This window comes from Aspergillus affinis (genome assembly GCF_023601865.1).
Source record: "Aspergillus affinis strain CMG 70 chromosome Unknown NODE_110_length_122448_cov_86_396891, whole genome shotgun sequence".
NCBI lineage: Eukaryota > Fungi > Ascomycota > Eurotiomycetes > Eurotiales > Aspergillaceae > Aspergillus > Aspergillus affinis.
Window position 1 is genome coordinate 53,783 of NW_026515891.1, and position 17,779 is coordinate 71,561.

The 17,779-nt window shown below is 49.9% G+C and overlaps 7 protein-coding genes across 7 annotated transcripts; 4 read left to right on the forward strand and 3 right to left on the reverse strand.

The window, feature by feature from the left end:
• Nucleotides 1-32: 32 nt before the first annotated feature.
• On the forward strand, nt 33-1,407 carry gmtA (GDP-mannose transporter; the record flags this gene model as incomplete). The annotated part of the gene is made up of 4 exons (XM_053104370.1): nt 33-278; nt 347-434; nt 504-875; nt 965-1,407. 4 exons carry the CDS (start codon nt 33-35, stop codon nt 1,405-1,407), a joined length of 1,149 nt encoding a protein of 382 aa, XP_052952348.1.
• A 913-nt stretch (nt 1,408-2,320) lies between these two features.
• Nucleotides 2,321-3,675, forward strand: KD926_000575 (25S rRNA (uracil2634-N3)-methyltransferase; the record flags this gene model as incomplete). The annotated part of the gene is made up of 2 exons (XM_053104371.1): nt 2,321-2,546; nt 2,684-3,675. The coding sequence occupies 2 exons, from the start codon at nt 2,321-2,323 to the stop codon at nt 3,673-3,675; spliced, it is 1,218 nt and encodes a 405-aa protein (XP_052952349.1).
• Nucleotides 3,676-3,761: 86 nt separating this feature from the next.
• KD926_000576 (FYV10 family protein) lies at nt 3,762-5,172 on the reverse strand (the record flags this gene model as incomplete). The annotated part of the gene is made up of 4 exons (XM_053104372.1): nt 3,762-4,193; nt 4,252-4,446; nt 4,515-5,054; nt 5,119-5,172. The coding sequence occupies 4 exons, from the start codon at nt 5,170-5,172 to the stop codon at nt 3,762-3,764; spliced, it is 1,221 nt and encodes a 406-aa protein (XP_052952350.1).
• A 503-nt stretch (nt 5,173-5,675) lies between these two features.
• On the reverse strand, nt 5,676-11,035 carry cbf5 (pseudouridine synthase CBF5; the record flags this gene model as incomplete). Its single annotated transcript, XM_053104373.1, has 11 exons — nt 5,676-6,002; nt 6,066-6,292; nt 6,357-6,988; nt 7,067-7,223; nt 7,312-7,448; nt 7,971-8,265; nt 8,316-8,358; nt 8,795-8,892; nt 8,943-9,093; nt 9,994-10,243; nt 10,314-11,035. 11 exons carry the CDS (start codon nt 11,033-11,035, stop codon nt 5,676-5,678), a joined length of 3,039 nt encoding a protein of 1,012 aa, XP_052952351.1.
• A 297-nt stretch (nt 11,036-11,332) lies between these two features.
• KD926_000578 (prephenate dehydratase PHA2) lies at nt 11,333-12,307 on the forward strand (the record flags this gene model as incomplete). Its single annotated transcript, XM_053104374.1, has 2 exons — nt 11,333-11,386; nt 11,441-12,307. The coding sequence occupies 2 exons, from the start codon at nt 11,333-11,335 to the stop codon at nt 12,305-12,307; spliced, it is 921 nt and encodes a 306-aa protein (XP_052952352.1).
• Nucleotides 12,308-12,618: 311 nt separating this feature from the next.
• KD926_000579 (translation termination factor eRF1) lies at nt 12,619-14,812 on the reverse strand (the record flags this gene model as incomplete). Its single annotated transcript, XM_053104375.1, has 6 exons — nt 12,619-12,659; nt 12,713-12,865; nt 12,960-14,088; nt 14,163-14,212; nt 14,281-14,478; nt 14,788-14,812. The coding sequence occupies 6 exons, from the start codon at nt 14,810-14,812 to the stop codon at nt 12,619-12,621; spliced, it is 1,596 nt and encodes a 531-aa protein (XP_052952353.1).
• A 743-nt stretch (nt 14,813-15,555) lies between these two features.
• On the forward strand, nt 15,556-17,776 carry KD926_000580 (putative transporter; the record flags this gene model as incomplete). The annotated part of the gene is made up of 3 exons (XM_053104376.1): nt 15,556-15,737; nt 15,818-16,513; nt 17,398-17,776. The coding sequence occupies 3 exons, from the start codon at nt 15,556-15,558 to the stop codon at nt 17,774-17,776; spliced, it is 1,257 nt and encodes a 418-aa protein (XP_052952354.1).
• Between the last annotated feature and the right edge of the window lie 3 nt (nt 17,777-17,779).

Genomic DNA, 17,779 nt, shown 5'->3' on the forward strand with positions numbered 1-17,779 from the left:
TCTCCTACAGGGGATTTCCTGCTTCCGACAAAATGGTTGAAGACAAAAAGACCGACGATTACACGATTGAGATGGACAAGATAGACCAGGGGAATAAGAACTTCGAGGCGGCCGCGCCGCCTCCCCAGCCGCGCAGTCCTCCGTCCAACCAAGTCGCCAACAGTCCCGCCCTGCCTGTCCTGGCTTATTGCGGATCGTCCATCTTGATGACGGTTATGAACAAATATGTTCTCTCGGGCTTAGACTTCAACCTCAACTTCTTCCTCCTTCTTGTCCAGGTAAGGCTGGCTCCCCCGTTGGGACGTCGTGGTGCTTGGAAGTCGAAGCTAACGGTCGCTCCCTTCAGTCTCTGGTGTGTATTCTTGCGATTCAAACATGCAAGTCTTGCGGTCTCATCACCTACCGTGATTTCAGCGCCGATGAGGCACGGAAGTGTAAGTGTCTCGACGGCGGCCCTTTGCGATAATTGCTGCGAATTGAGCTGACTGGCTGTTCTTTCACAGGGTTTCCGATCTCCCTGCTACTGATTGGCATGATCTACACGGGTTCCAAGGCTCTCCAGTTCCTGTCGATCCCCGTGTATACCATCTTCAAGAACCTGACCATCATTCTCATTGCGTACGGTGAGGTGCTCTGGTTCGGCGGCTCGGTTACCGGTCTCACCCTGTTCTCTTTCGGATTGATGGTTGTGAGCTCTATCATCGCCGCCTGGGCCGACATTAAACATGCCGTTGAGAGCAACACCGATGCGACCGCCCGGGTTTCCACCCTGAATTCCGGCTACATTTGGATGTTGATAAACTGTCTCTGTACCTCGTCCTACGTGCTGGGAATGCGCAAGAGAATCAAGTTGACCAACTTCAAGGATTTTGACAGTACGTGATCTGGCTTTATTAACCCATTATGGCACTTGGAGACAGGGAAGCCAAAGGAAGTTGCCTTTGCTAACGATGTCTCTCTCCAGCTATGTTCTACAACAACCTGTTGTCCATCCCCATCCTGATCGTGTCCACGGCCTTTTTGGAAGACTGGTCCTCTGCCAACCTCAACCGCAACTTCCCCGCCATTGACCGCAACTACATTATGTTCGCCATGATTCTGTCGGGACTGTCGTCGGTGTTCATCTCCTATACCTCCGCCTGGTGTGTTCGTGTGACGTCCTCGACCACCTACTCCATGGTGGGAGCTCTCAACAAACTCCCCATTGCCGTCTCGGGTCTGATCTTCTTCGATGCCCCTGTGACCTTCCCCAGTGTGTCTGCCATTGTTGTCGGCTTCGTGAGTGGCATCGTCTACGCCGTGGCCAAGATCAAGCAGAACGCCAAGCCTAAGACCGGCGTTCTACCCATGTCCAACCCTCCCGTCAGTGCCAGCAGCCAAAGCATGAGGGACTCCCTTCGATCCTAGGGTATTCCGCGCTGGTTGCGTGTCTTCCTGGAGGGGAAATCGGGCTCAATGAGAGACCTCCTTGCTACTCCTTCGCCATCAACCGTTCGCGCTGGACAGCATACAGTCGGAGTCTCTTGTAGACTCCATATTAACGACCGGCATGTGCCATATGGCTCACGTTCCATGGCTCATGTTCCATCGGCAGTTGAAGTAAATTTTACGGATTTTGATTGAACAGTAATAGCGTTGTACTGGTCGGTGTTGGTGACTTTTGTGTACTTTATCTTTCGCACCTCGATCCACCGTTTTTATTTTTTTCTACCCCCGACACTTGTTTGGCCCCTCAACCTCCCTTCCCGTCGCATAGAGCATTCACCTTTGCTTGTCTTTCCCGTCGTTTAAACAGCTCCTGTTGGTTCTGGGCGGAAGGAATGTCTGAGGGTGATGCTGCTTGCTTGAGGAAGGGTGGGAACTTTTCGTTTCTGGCATCTGAACCTGTATATATTTGTTATTTACATCTTCATATTTTTAATACGGGTATAGAAGGCGTATTTTTATTTTGGACGCGAGAGTCCCAATGGACAGATAACATACATATACATAGTAACCCTCAGGTAAAATCCGCACGTTCTGCCTCGTACGTGCCTAGAGAGGTTAAAAGTTAAATTAACTTGATATATAGAATTGTAGAAATGACCCAAAATAGGACAAATATTTACCACGCCAACTTTCTGCGCGTGGAAAATATATAAGTGAACGTAGGTATTGATGTTCCTGACTGGCCGTTCAGCCGCGACATCGTCCCTGAACTGGAGAGTCAACTTTTTTTTTTCTCTTCTCATCTTCTCTCCTTCACTTCTCTCTTCCCATTTCAAACCCCATTTATATACTCATACCAATACCGATCAATCAATCAATCAATACCAACATAATGCCCAAATCCTCCAAGAAAGCCCGGTCGCAGGTTCCCGTGGCCGGTGGCGCCGCCCGTTCAAATCCCAAAAAGGGCCGCAAAATGCACACCTTTTCCAAGCTCTCGACGGCGCAAAACCCCGGCGCCGCCAACGCTCAAAGTCAATCTAAGAAGCAACCGGCTCAACAGAAACGGCCGATCATCCCGTTCGGTACCAATGATCATATTTTACTTGTTGGCGAAGGTACGTTGTGTGACACTCCAAGGGCTAGAAATGATTTTTTTTAAAAAAAAATTTTTTTTTCAAAAAAAGGCCCCGCATCACAGATGTTTGTTTTATGTCGGTATTATCAAGTTTCTGGCTACTGACAATCTAGCTAGGAGATTTCTCCTTTGCGCGCTCTTTGGTGACGCAGCATCGCTGCCGGCATGTTTTGGCTACCTGCTATGACTCTAAAGAGGTGCTCTGTGAGAAGTACCCCAAAACAGAAGTAACGATCAGTGAGATTCTCGGCGCTTTCTCTAAGAAGGCCGGCGGCGAAGCGGTGAGCAATGAGGGCCAGGCCGAGGACAGGACGGCTCCCGGGAAGGTATCCGACAGTGTTCAAAAGAGTCGAGGGCCGAATGTCCTCTTTTCAGTCGACGCCCGGAAGCTTGGGCTAGCCTCCGGGGGTGGCAAGGACGTTCGTCAGGGCTTTCCCCGGCGAAAGCGTAAGCGCCCTGCTTGGATAGAGGCGAAGGAGGGACCGTCATCTGCAACGAAAGGCGGACCGTGGGACATCATCTGCTTTAATTTCCCCCATGTCGGTGGTCTGTCCACCGATGTCAACCGACAAGTTCGCGCCAATCAGGAGTTGCTCGTGGCGTTTTTCAAGGCTTGCGTCCCGTTTCTATCCTTGCCTCAAAGGGTCGACGAAGACCTTGACGAGGACGAGTGGGAATATAGCGACGATGACGAAGATTCGGACTTGGATGAGCAGAATTCTCCTTCGGCAGACGCTCCGGGTCCAGCGAAAAGCCAAATAAGGACGGAGCCTGGACAAATATTAGTAACCATGTTCGAGGGAGAGCCTTACACCCTCTGGAACATCAGGGACCTGGCACGCCACGCCGGTCTGAGGGTTGTTACAAGTTTCAAATTCCCATGGAGCTCCTATAAAGATTATTCCCATGCCCGGACGATAGGGGACATCGAAGGAAAGCATGGAGGAAGAGGTGGCTGGCGAGGTGAGGATAGAGACGCTAGGATGTACGTGTTTGAGGTCAAGCAGGAAGACCATCCTGCACCTATGAGGAACCCTAAATCCTCAGGCAAGAACGGTAGTGCGGGAAGGAAGAGGTCGAGAGACGCGTCTGAGAGTGACAGCGATTAGAAAGCACTGTATAAGCGTTACCGTTGGATTAATTGTACAGTACGTCATGCCCGTGCATCACGCTGACGGCCCATCGTCGTCGTCGGTTACATGATATAAACCTTTTTCATCTCTCTTTCCTCGAAGACTTCCCCAGTGGTTGGGTCTTTGACCTTGCCTGCTTCAACACATCCAACCTTCTTGCTCATTTCCAGCAGTCGTTGCTGGCCATAAATTCTACCATTAGGCAGAACAATTGGATCGCTCTCCACGTAACTCTTGGCGTGGTGGGCGTATGGCATTTTTCGCGCTAGTTCGTTCAACTCGGTTGAACAAATTGGGCACACCGACGTCGTAGTGGACAAAGAATTGGAGCTTGAAGAAGTGTAGGCAGAGTGGCATGACGGGGTTTTCAAAGCCGAGAGCCCCGCCGATAGGGCGATGTGTAGCAAGGGCCGCGAAGGCAAAGAAAGGAGTTCATGATGGGTGCGAACGAACAGATCAGACAGGTGAGTCCATCGATCGAAAGAATACATCGACTGAAACACACGTTAGATTGGCGTTAGGGACAGGAGGTGATGGTCCATAGGTGCCTACCTTGTACGGCTCAGCTTTAGTATCCCGGGGGAAAGCGAGAAGACCCGCAGCCCGATGGATTTCAGCCGACTGTGTCTCAACATAAGATGACAGGTATTTTTGTGCATGCATCATCGCCTCGACAACCTTCTCTTTGTTCCCGGACCTAAGCATTTCAATGTACTGCTGCATGCGTAACTCAAACTCCAGGTTGTACTTCATGCTACAGGTCAGTTCTCGAACAGGTACCTGGCTGAAGCGAAACGATGAGGTTTGTTACGCACCTGGCTTTTCTTCAAGGCGGCCTTATTTTCGCTGCACCACTGCAGAGCGTCCTTGGTCACCCCACGGCGCAGACTCTCGGCAATCCGTTGGCACTGCACGAACACATTGAGATCGACCAGGTCTTCGATGTCTTTTTCGTGGGCTAATTGTTGAGCACTTTCCGTGTATCCCGAACGCAACATGTGATCCACGACGAGCCTGTCTAAGCGAACCCTGGACCACTGGTCATACTTGACGTCGGCAAGGCTCGGGATTTTGTGGAGACTCTCCAGATGCTGTATGCGTTTCTTCGACTGGTCATGAATCCTCCGCTCTTCCTGGTGTAGGTTCTCCATCTTTCGCTTCAGGCCCTGCATACGGGATATCATGGCGTCGAGTGCGGCAAGTGTCTGATCGGGCGTCTGGTTGTTGGACAGCGATGCATTCGCCGTTTCTTTAAGTGCGGGAAGGACATGTTCTCTTTCACGCTCAACGAGTCGCTGTACCGATTTAAAGTTTCGTCGCGCGAGTTCATGCGGTAGCCGAAGAAGAGGTTGGTCCTGTATAGAGACAATTCTCTCAATAAGAAATCATCGTTGCCCAACAAGCCGACGGGGTAGTTACCAGAAGAAGCTGATTCTCCGCATTGAGTTTGGTGGAGGTGAGCTCCGCTGCCATGACGTGCTGTTCTCGACTATGTCGTTGTTTAGAAGGACCAACACCTGTCAACAAGAACGGGGAAAGTAAGACCCCAGATAGCGAGATGGAAGGATGTGTGAATGAGGGAGGGGGTGGAGTACGGAGTAGATAAGGTAGAGTAGATGGAATGAATGATGTAGATGGGTAGAGTGGGGAAGGCGGAAAGTCACGAGGCCATGAATAATCACCGCCTTCACTCCGTCTGCAGCTAGTAGTTACGGACCGGAAGTGATTCGATCGTGGAGAATGATGTAGTATGACAACAAGCGACTTAGTTGTGTTAATTCAATACACCTTTTCAACCCAGGACTCCGAGAAAGAACAAAAACAACACAAAACGATATAAAGAAATATGGCAAGTATATTACAGGAACACGCCCCCAAGTGAAGCTCCGACAGCACCGTTTTGACTACACAAGCACGCCAGAGGAAACAACTCTCAATCAGAGCCAGTCAAGGGACTTCCTGAAGATGTTGACTGTCTAGTCACTGTCATCGCTATCGTCCTTGTCCTGCTTGGACTTTCGTCGCTCCTTCTTCTCCTTCTTCTCCTTCTTCTTGCGCTTACGCTCGGCTTTCTCCTCTGGCGTCTCGCCGTCGTGGCGCTTGCGTTTCTTCTTGTCATCGTCATCCTTCTCATCGTCAACTTCCATCTTGTTCGGAGATGAGGGGAGTTCGGTAGCTTCGGCAGGTGCGGCAGTCACCTCGGCCTTGGGAGCCTCGGTTGCGGACTCTCCCTCAGGTGCAGTGTAGTCCTTGTAGTCGCTCTTCCACTTGGCAGGGGTAGCCTCGTTGGTACGTCCGTATTTCTATGAGGTCCATTAGCAAAGCTAGACTAGGAAGCTCAGGTAACGAGAAATTTAGGTACTTACGTCAAGTTTTCCGGCAGACTTGAGCTTCTTCTTCTCCAAAGCAACGGGGCCCAGACCCCATCTGCGGGGGTAGAGGTCACGTTCCATGATGCAACGCTTGACCTTGGCCACAACACCGTGGTCACAGGTTGAGAGTTCAACCGTCGACATCTGGGAGATACCGATGGCGATGGCCTCACCCTTCGTGGTCATGAGCACAACCTCCTCGTTGACGTCGATACCAGCCTCTGTGATTGAGTCAGAAATTAGGACATTTTCGAGATACCAGCACCGCACATATCGAAAACATACCAAATCGCAGAAGACCGGGAATCATGAGCTTAGCACCATAGCAAACGGCGTTCACAGCGCTGTCCTTGACAACGATACGCTTGTAGGACGTGAGAAGGGATTCGAGCGGACTAATGACCTTTCGTAGGTAGGATTCGTCACGCTGGTTGTCGTACAGCCACTGCGCATCCATAACGTCGTGCAGGGTGACCAGGCCCTTGTTCTCGTCCATAGCTCCACTTCTCACACGGCGGAGCTCTTGCATGTGTGCGCCAACACCCAGGAGAAGACCCAAGTGAACGCAGAGAGTTCGGATGTACGTTCCGGCTTCACAGCTGACCCAGAAGACACCAAGGTGTCTTTCGTTATCGAACTCATAAAGCTTGCTCTCGTGGATGGTTCTAATACGGAGCTGACGCTTGACGGCAGAAATCAGAGGCGGGCGCTGGAAAAGCGCACCGGTCAATGTCTCAAGGGCCCGTCGGAACTGGGCCTCGCCGCCAGGGATCTTGTCGTGCAAGCGGATCACGCAGACGTACTCCTTTCCGGCGCCTTGTTGAGATTTAACCAGGCGGGTAGCGCGGTCGATACACACGATCAAGCAACCGGTGACCTTGGGATCGAGAGTACCGCTGTGGCCAGTCTTTTCCGCCCTTTAAAAAGATCCAAGTTCAGCATTCAACTCTTTTTTTTTTTTCCACACCCTCCTGGTTACACGTGGGAGTATTTACCTCAAGATCCTCTTCATCCAAGCCACAACTTCGTGACTGGAAGGGTTGGAGGGCTTGTCCAGGTTGATCACACCGGAGTTGATGTACGATTTCAAGTCACGCTTGAGAGGAGAGCAACCGGCGGGAATTGGAGTGAAGTGAGCCGTCCTGACAAGAACTTCGAGAACAATCAGTGAACCGTGTCCCGGAAGAGTGCAACGAGTGATTGCTACAGGGCTATCAAGTTCCCCCAGACAAGCACTTACGCTGTTCATAATTTTTCAGCAGAAGCGGCCAATCCGCGGTGTTAATGCTGGCCGCGTTGGCCTCTGGCTTAATGGTGTAGTCCATCTCTTCCTTGGCCACGACAACCGCCATCTTGTTCGGATATCGAATAGGTTGGCTGGGGGTGTATAGAGCAGCCAGGCGTGTTGGGGGGGGGGAGAGCGCAAGAAAAATTGTATTTGACTACGCTAAAGTTTTGTTCTGGCGCTAGCGAGGCGGACGGCCGCTGGGAAATTTTCCAGTGCGGAATGCGGCTTAGCGCAGAAATTTCTCCCGGTCCGTACAGTCCCGTGACCGCACCCGTACAGTACGGTATCTACGACTTAGGTAGGTACATAGGGAAGTTGGATTGTTACATTCAACACTCTCTCATATGTCAGTCTCGCTTACTTGGTGCATTGATTCTTCCAGTCTCCCTTCAACCGTCATCCAGTCTCCGCCACTCCCACTTCCACTGCCACTTTCATTTCCACCTTCCAATCGCCTGGTCGTATGATCGCATCAACCAGGACACACCATCTATCCGAGTCTGCGACCAGGTCCCCTGCTACTCCACGGGTTTTGGAAGGCTGAACTCCAGCTTGAACCAGAGGAAGGAATGTTTTGCGCCTGGCTCCCCGGTTGGTATGCTGTTCCATACGCTCGATACTCGCCCCGGCGCTCCCCGCTGGCAAAGAGCCTTCTCACAAAGGCGGGCGTGGTGATGTAGTTCCGGCCACCACCAAAGGTAGGGTAAATGCGGGTGAGAAAGTCATACAGATGGGCGGCAACTACCCCCATGCTATCGTTCAAGGCCGCAGGCCATCCGCTTCGCACGAGGGTGAAGGCAAGTGTTGCCCATGGCAAGAATTCGATGGGAATCTGAATCACAAAGAAATTGGCCTTTCGGCCTCGATTGTCCTGGGCGAAGGTGTAGATGAAGGCGAGGATCAAAGCTATTGCCTATCAGTATGATGGAACGAGCAGCGTGCCGTGGCAAGCTCACCATGGGTAAAAATTACGCTATTCAACAGAAAACCTGCGGTAAGCTTGTATGCCTGTTAGCATGGGCACGTCACTGCTACTTTTGTGGTTTTGTTCGAGGGAGAAATTCAGATCAATAATGGATGAAATTGATGATACATAAGATATAAAAAGAATGTAGGGCACCATAACCACCTAGGTGAATTTTTTGATCACCTAGGCTATCTCAATAGGCCATCCCACCATTTCTGTAACGCATATAGCCCTGTTTAAGGATCGTAGGCGCTATACGGGATACAGAGGTGATCTTCCTCGCTTCCAGGAACCGCTTCAGCTAGTACAGTCTGGGCGGGCAGATATGCGAGGTTTGGGATTTTATGAAACCCTGGTTGTGAAAACAATAACGCAAGGAGAGGGAGGGCAAGGATAAAAAAAAAAAAACAGACGGAACGACCGATCTAATGAGGGACGATCGAGAGACCAGTTCCACTCATGACTTACCACGATGATAGTAGCTACAAAGAACGTGTAGGTGAAAAAATCACCCGGTGAGCTGAACCGCGACGAGCCTGTCTCAAGCGAACTGCTGTAGGTGAACACTACCAGGAAGTCAGCATGGATGCTAGCCCGGGCCCAGACAATTCTATACTGAAGTAGAGATCAAATAGGAAGTCAAGCCGCGGCCCTGTCAGTAAGAATGAGGTGAAAGGCCTCCAGACTTCTGGGGGAAACTTGACAACCAGCTCTGGCAAGAACAGGACCCGTATGCCACTCAACAGGCCACCGTACACCAGAGCAGACTGGATACATGTCAGTGCAGTGAGAGTCCTTCCTTCAGGTTAGCTCAGAGCCACCGAAGCTGGTTCACACGCCACTGAATGGGTAGATGGTACCTCGAAACCGGAGGAGCAGACCAGAAGCGATCCATCTTGGGCAGCTGATTGGTTTCCTCTCTCCAATTCTTGCCAGATGTGGACGAGGTACCGGTTAGAGTTGAGCACAACACACGTTAAACATTAAAACGTGTGCAGGAATTGTTCCCGGTGCTTGAAGTCGTTGACCGAATGAGCAGTGAGGAGGGAGAAAAACAAGAAACTCCCGCGGTTTGAAAGAAATTATAAACGTGTGCCTCGGGGGAGCTTTTTTCCCGATCCGTAGCTGTGCAGGTGGAGTAATGGTTTTGCCGAGACGGCTGGTCAGCTGACCCTCACGGGCCGGTCTAGCCTCTTTCGGTCCTTGATTCCCTTTCGCGGGAGAGAAGCAACCCGAAGAAATGAGAACAGATTCGTGGTATCCTAGGTACAGAAGTTGGCAGGCCATCCCTGACAGTATCTATTTAAAGGTAATGGGTGTGGCTAAAAACCAGCACCTGTTGCGTCCTACCGAGGTACCGTTGTTGTTATTGTACGCACTTCAATCTATTGACATGTATATATATAGTCATCATCCGAAATGGGTGCAACAATGTGAAATAATATGATTGACCACTGTCAGACAACTATGTTGATATCGTACACCCATAGAGCGCAAATACCCAGAATGACGAGACAAAAGCCTTTTACTCCATAACAGCCGGACTTCTCGCGATACTACAAAGCATCAAATCTAACAGCTCCTCGAACGGCTAGACCTCCATCTTTACCTTCAATCCACACATCCCAAGCGGCATTGGGATTAGCTGGTTTGGGTTTCCCACATACTGATAACGTCTCTCCGGCGTACACTGGAGTAAGGTTTTTGTATTCGATCTCTCTGACCGTTCGATTAAGCTTGACCAAATGAGGCTGGATAGCTGTAAGTAGTAGAGTCAAGGTCAAAGGACCATGGACGAGAAGACCTCGAAACCCCTCCATGTCTCGCGTGTAGGCTTCGTCCAGGTGGATAGCGTGGGCGTTGAATGTGAGTGCAGAGAAGCGGAACAGTAAAGCCTTGGTGGGCGTGACGTTATAACTAAATGCAGCGTCCGACGGTGCTTTTCAAAGAAAAAGAGGAAGAGAGAGAGCAAATCAGTACAAAATACCATGGGAGCCAGATGTTTTTATTATGCGCACATTTTACAATTCTTTGTTGGGTTTGAAAATTCACCTGGTCGCGAGCTAGTTCTTCGGGAGATTTCTCACGCATGAAGATCAAGTCGCGGTTTTCGATGATGGACGACAGCCCGAAGTCTTCTTCATTCTCCCTCCAGATGCGTTTTCGGATACTGTCTTCTTGCTCGGACTCCTGAACTGGACCCATGCGCCTCTCTATCCTGACAATGACCTTCTCCTCTCCTGGTCGTCCTTTGCACACTATGTCGCGAATCGTTTCGATACAGACGGCTCGACTACCGTCAAGAGCCAATCCACTACGAGTCGGGAATCTGACTCTCCCACCAGCCCACAAACGCCTGTTAAAGGGTGCGCCTGGGCTATGAAGAGTATCAGTGCCGTCTGCTAATAGTTGCGAGAGCGTGACCTGAGGAGGAAAATAGACCAAGTGATGGCCCGCCGGCAAAGGGACGGCGGATTCCACCGAGGGAAGAACCGAGTTTTCTCTCCCTAGAGGCCGAGAATGGGGAAGAATGTCCCTTAATGTCAAATCAAGGAGATGCGAGGGTTGAGTATGCAGATAGTCAAATGTTAGAGGCAAACTCCGCGATGTCATATCCCGACCCAGTTCACCGGCAAGGGTCGAGTGTGCCCGTAATACGGGGTTGGCTTTGCGCCCAAGGCCCAGGATGCGCAACACCGGTCTTCTCATTATGACGCATAAAACATCTACATAAAAGATAGACGGAACCAGGCAATGGGAGGGGTGGAGGGAAGAGGAAGGAGGATGAGCAGGAGGGGGAGTAGGAAGGGCAATCAACAAGAGTCAAAATCCAATAAATTGGCGCCGGATAAATCCATAAGTCGCAGTTTGACTTGTTTGTCTGGAGATCTACAGCCACCCACCCTTTTCAGCTGAAGATGTGAGAAATTTCCACCGAACTCCTGATCACCTTTTGAGTTGCGGAATTGGCGGTTGCCCTGATCTTTCGCAGATACTTTCGGTCTCATGGCGCTCGTTACAGTCACCTTCCTGGGGCCTGCGGCTTCGTTTTCCCATCAGGTTAGAAGCTGCCCCTCCTCCCTCAACCCATAACGTCATTAATTGGAGTCCTAGGCCGCTGTTGAATCCTTTGGGACCTCGGTAGAATTACAAACTCGCCCATCGTTCGCAGACGCTTTTGCTGCCGTGCAACAGCAGGAGGTGGATTATGCGATCGTTCCCTCCGAGAACTCTTCCAATGGGTCGGTTGTTCAAACGCTCGACCTTCTGGCCGACCCCGCCGGTTCATACCCAGATGTGAGAGTGTGTGGCGAGCACTATCTGAGCGTGCACCACTGTCTCTTGGGTAGAAATGGACAAACGGACCTCAACTCAATAAATAAACTATACACACACCCGCAAGCGTGGGGTCAATGCGATAAATTTCTTGCGAAACATTTCAAGGGCGTTGAAAGACAGGACGTCTCGTCGACCTCAAAGGCGGGCGAGATCGTTGCCAGCGAAACTACAGAACGGAGTGCCGCAATAGCTAGTCGGTTTGCTGCCGAGCACCACGGACTTGAAATAATAGAAGAGAATATCGAGGATAACGCCAATAATACAACGCGGTTTCTGGTTCTGAGGAATATGAATTCGGAACGCACAACTCGACTGCCCTTTGAGAAGATCAAGATTACCCCCTCGCCTTCAACCACCATCAGGAAAACACTGATTTCGTTCATGGTCTATCAGAACGCCCCCGGGGCGCTGGCAGACGCCTTGCTGATCTTCAAGAAGCATGGCATGAATCTCACGAGTATCAATACCCGTCCAAGCCAGAGGAAACCCTGGCAATACGTCTTTCTGGTCGAGTGCCAGATGGCTCCGGCTTACGATGACAAGGAGGCAGTCACCGAGGTTCTGGCGGGGCTGAAGGATGTTACTGAAAATAGCAGGGACCTGGGGACGTGGAACAGTATGAGCTCATCGAGCGACCAATAAGATTACAAAAAGCATCTACTACCTGACTACTAAAGATCATGAAGACACCCTATGAGGCGATGAATGCGACACATTGTTGTCATCCTACAAAAAGCATGCCTATGGAGAATGAGAAAAAAAAAACAACAACCAGTAGCATAAAAGCAAAAGCAAGCCCGACCCAGCAGAGTGTGCCGAGATGAAACAATCTTCCACCTGTTAGCTTAAGTCATCAAAGTCCGACAATCCGAAGGAATTGTTGCAGAGGTTGTTTGACGATCCACCGCCCCTTGAAAGTTCAAAACAGATCTCGAGTTATCTGAAGTATGCATTTAGGCAACCCCAGTCACAATGTTACGGAGCTTGGATGGCCCTGTTGGTTGTCAGTAACGTAGAGTAAGCATAAGCATTGAATGGTTAACACACCTAAGAGCCCTTTTTCAGAGCTCTTTCCAGACGACGTCAAGGTATCATCAACCAGGGGAACCATGGTTTGGCCATGGAAACCCCCGTCACCTTGTATAGGGCGAGCCGTCAAAAGATCCGCTTGGGGAACTTCTGGCCGTTCATCCTCGCTCCCTGCGAGGTCGCTGAACCGTCAATCTGTAGAGTATCCATTAGTTGTTGGCTCAACTCAGAAAAAGACACGAAAAGATGATAAAATTTCACGCACCGTCGTAAAATTCGTCCTCGTCAGAATAGTCGGCAAGCTGTTCGAAATTGACCTTGTATCGGAGAATGGCACCGATACCACCAAAGCCCTTGACGAATTGATTACCCTCACTGGATTTGTCCGAAACGAATTCCAGGGTGGCACCGAAATCCTTGTAGTTTTCGGCAAGCCACTCCAGGAACGACGTCGAATCAACAACCTCCATTTCCGTGCCGGTTTCCTTATCGGTAAACAACTCCCGATTGGCTTCTTGAGCCTTCGATGAATGAACGACGACCTCAGCGCCCTCGGAATTCTTTAGAGTGAATCTGGTAATGTCCAAATTCTCATAGACAATAAGGGTCTCTGCAGCACCGAGCTCGAGGGCCTTAAGTGTATCTTCAATACCGTAGCAGACTTTTCCGGTGTCCTGACTGATCTCCTCGAAGTATTTGCCAATCAATTTCTTCTCCTGAACGAACTTGACGTTGCTCAATGTCTCGGATGCAAGTTCAATAGCCTGGTTGAAGCCATTTTCTCCTCCGTAAGAAACATCAACCACCTTAATGACCTTGGACTGCAGGCGTTGATCGAACATATCCGACTGGTTCAAGTCGTTCTTGAAGTCGGCAGAACCGGCCAAAATCAAGCCAGCAACGTTGATCTTATCGTTGGTGATGTAGTTCTGAACGGCCAGCTCAGCAATTTTACGGACATAGTTGTGACGTTTCTCTTCACGAAGACGGGAGAAACGGAGAGCAGACTGTCCACCACGACCGTGCTTCTTCGGCAGGTCGACGCTCAGCTTCTGGAGCACTTCTCTAGTGTTCCCACTAAGCGTGCCAAAGAGAGCACCGTTTCCGTCCATGATAATGAAACCGAATTTCTGATCCGACTCAAGCAGCTCGCTCAGTGCTTCCGTATGGAATTTGTTGTCACAGAGGTAAAGCGACGTGTTGATCGGTTTGAAGGGCTCGAAATCGATGTTAATCTTGCGCTCTTTACCCTCGGATGTGATGATTTCACCACAGTAGACGACCAAGCCATTAGGCGGGACCTTGTTGTATAGCTTGAGACGCTGTTGCGTGGAGGTGATGGCGGACAGAACTGAAAGTCGGTTGACACGGGACTTGATGTTGGAAGCAGTGCCCTGGAATTTCCATAAGCATACAATCGCGACAAGGCAACTTCGGCCAAGTATCTTGCCGAAGGAGAAAAACCTACAAACTCTTCCGCCAGCATTTTGGCTGCCCTGGATACCTGATCCTTGGGGGCTACAGAGCCAAGAGGTTAGCGGCTATATGCAATGATATGACGAGCATTATGGGACGGGAAAACACACGAATGATTAAAGAGATCATGGAGGTTCCATTTCCGCGAGCTGCCTCGAGGCGCTTGATGAGCTTGTTCACCTTCCAAATCTCAATGTTCTTCTCCGCTTCGTTCGCCTGGGCCGCGCTCATCTTTGGGCGAGGTGACGATGTCAAAACGACCAGGAGAGGGGTGGAAAGTGGAGGAGGAATGAAGAAGTCCGCCGGTGCTGAATAGGGTCTTGTTAGCGACGGAAGCAGCAGGAGGGACACATGAAAGTGTTTGCAAAAGGGAGGATAGTCAACACGTGGCTGAGTGTATTCCACTTACCTTGAGGCTGGTCGATTTGCCGTCCAAGTAGTGCAGCGCGGGGGGGAGTTCAGTAAATTTCATCAGGCACCGTGGGGTGTGACCCGAAGTCGCCTGTTGGGGATGACATAAGCACCTGAGTTTTGCCTGGTGTGTGTACCTTACCTGGTGACGTATGTACGGAGTACCTCGATGTGTATGTATATCGATGTAAGCATCCGTACCTTACTGTACCCGTTGGGTGCTCCCTCCATCTTGTACTGAGGTGGTATATACCTTACTGTATTTTACTCACAGTTGTACATACTAGGTGTACATATCAGGCAGTACGGAGTAAGTGTTCACACATCCATAGATACAGACAGACACATAACAGTACATTACAATTATGTATGTACTGTACCTATGTACATCTCCGCCTTCCTGCTTATGACGCGAGTCCTTAATCTGGCAAAGAAATCATGATGCTTTCTAGACTGATTATTATTTTCATGCGACAATGCAACCCCCCCAGAGAGCTGCCGAGGTGATAACTGACTTGTGCGGAGCACAAACAATCTTCTGTCAATCCGTTTATCTCTCTATCTGATCTACTCCGTACCTGCCGTCGCTATCAAGTGTCCACCTTCCTTTTAACCACTAACTAGGTACACTGATTATTTATTGACCTTATCCTTATCTTGAACTAACCCCACTTCGTTAGCAAGAGCACTAGCAGCCATCCATTCATCCTTAATACTTTGATTCCCAATCCTGAATTCTTGAGGTGGTCTGCATCCTTTGCCATTTGCAATTCTTTTCGGTCATCATCGCCACCTTATTTACTACCCTGGTGCCCTTATCGCGCCTAGAAGAACCTTCGCTATTGGAAAGAATGATGGTAACGAAGCTATAAATGAATGCGCATCCCCCTTGAAGTAGTCCTGCCAGGGTTTCGCCACTCATCTCGTTGTTCTGTTGACTAGCTTAACTAGCACGCACGTCCCAACACTAGAAGATGTCATTGCCTCCGACATTAGTCGATAGGGATCCTGAAGAGCCCGACCACTATGAGCCTGAGACCCAAGGAGTGCGGATCCCAGTTCCTCGTTCACCCTTCGAATCAACTTTTGATTCCTACGGCAGCTCGTCGGGCTTTGCTGGCTATATCACTGGTGGTGGTGACTTCCAGAGGCCAAGGTAACTCACATACGCAGACTCCAACTCAACCAACCTAGTCAATTGGATGAACTATAGCTTATACTCATGAATTATGCTAGGTCAGAATCGCTCTCTATGCGTTTCAGACAAGCTGGCGGCGTTAATAGCATCGATAACTTTGCTCGGTCATGGCAACGCGCCGCAGGTTTTCCGGAAGTACTTCCCCGCCGCTCCTCATTTCTTACAGCAGATTCGGATGAAGAATGGCTCACTGCAGCAAATGAGGTGGCTGACGCACAAGGCTCTCGTCTGTTTCGCCCGGAGATTGATGAGACACGACCACTCCTGACTCCCGAAAGAGAGACCGAGGCAGGCAACCTGCCAAATGACAACGACAACCCGTCAAGAAAAAGTGTCCTCGGAACATCATTCGACAGAAGCCTGGGGACCTCTTACGGCACAATATCCTCTCGCGTTAGTGAAGCCACACGGAGGAATGTGACTCAATTCCACCGGGAGCATCAAGCACATATAGATGTACCTTTGGACGGCAACATAGAGCCTCTATCTGTCAAAAGTATACAGCATGAGGATGGTACTAAATCGAACGTTGTTGTTGGTCAATCGACAGTACCTCAGACCATTTTCAATTCCGTCAACGTCCTGATTGGCGTCGGTCTTCTAAGCCTGCCGCTAGCAATGAAACAGGCCGGCTGGCTTTTTGGTCTATTGTTTCTTTTGTTTGCTGCCGTGACCACCTCATACACAGCCAAAATTCTTGCCAAATGCCTCGATATCGACCGCAGCCTGGTCACGTATGCTGATCTGGCTTATATTAGTTTCGGGCACCATGCACGCCTAATAACAAGTCTTCTATTTTGCTTGGAGCTTATAGGAGCCTGTGTTGCCCTGGTTGTGCTTTTCGCAGACAGCCTTCATGCACTCATTCCCACGATAAGCATCCTTCAGTGGAAGTTAATATGCGGGCTACTACTTGTCCCACTGAATTTTGTGCCTCTCCGGCTTCTAAGTGTGACTAGTATTCTAGGGATACTTTCTTGCACCTCAAGTATGGGATTTATCTTGCGTTCCTTCGAAGTTGATTGAAACTAATAGAGATGCCGCCTTCAAAGTCGTAATTATAATATGCATCGATGGATTTATCACGCCCCATACTCCGGGATCACTTCGTGAACCAGCCGAGACCTCGTTGTTTCCAAAAAACTGGGGGACTCTGCCCCTTAGTTTTGGATTGATTATGTGTACGTTTGCAGAATAACCCTTCGAAACTTATAGCTGACCTCTATCTAGCGCCTTGGGGAGGCCATGGAGTTTTCCCAAACATATACAGGGATATGAGACACCCACAGAAGTATGGGAAGAGCCTTTGGATCACATACCTTTTCACGGTAAGTGGTAAATCCTCTAAAAGGGAAGAAAGAAACCAAGAAAGAAGGAAAAACTAATTTGATGTATGTCCTAGTATTGCCTCGATTGCGCAATGGCTATAATCGGCTGGGCCATGTTTGGTGATGCAGTGAGAGATGAAATCACAGCCAATGTGTTGCTATCCCCGGACTATCCACAAGTATTATCGATTTGCATCATCATTTCCATTGCAGTTATACCAATAACCAAAGTTCCTTTGAAGTAAGCCTCTCCAAGAACTCCCGGTGTAACTTCACTGACATAATATCAGCTGCCGCCCCTTGGTGGCCACCGTGGAAGTACTCTGTGGTTTGGAGCCACATCCTCACGCAATCTCAAACCGCTCCGAGGGAGTTCGAGCTATGGCTCTGCAGTCATTCAAGGCCATGATACGTGTGGTTGTGCTGGCTGCTGTAGTTTTGATGGCCATTCTCTTCCCGTCTTTCGATAGAATCATGGCATTGATGGGATCCGCTTTGTGCTTTACGATATGCGTGATCTTGCCGCTCGCATTCTATCTGAAAATCTTTGGGCATGAAATCAGTCCAAGGGAGCGGGTTTTAGACTGGTGTCTTCTGATTTTATCGTCAATGTTAGCGATCATAGGAACGGCTTGGGCATTCCTTCCGCAGGACATGATCTCCACATGATAG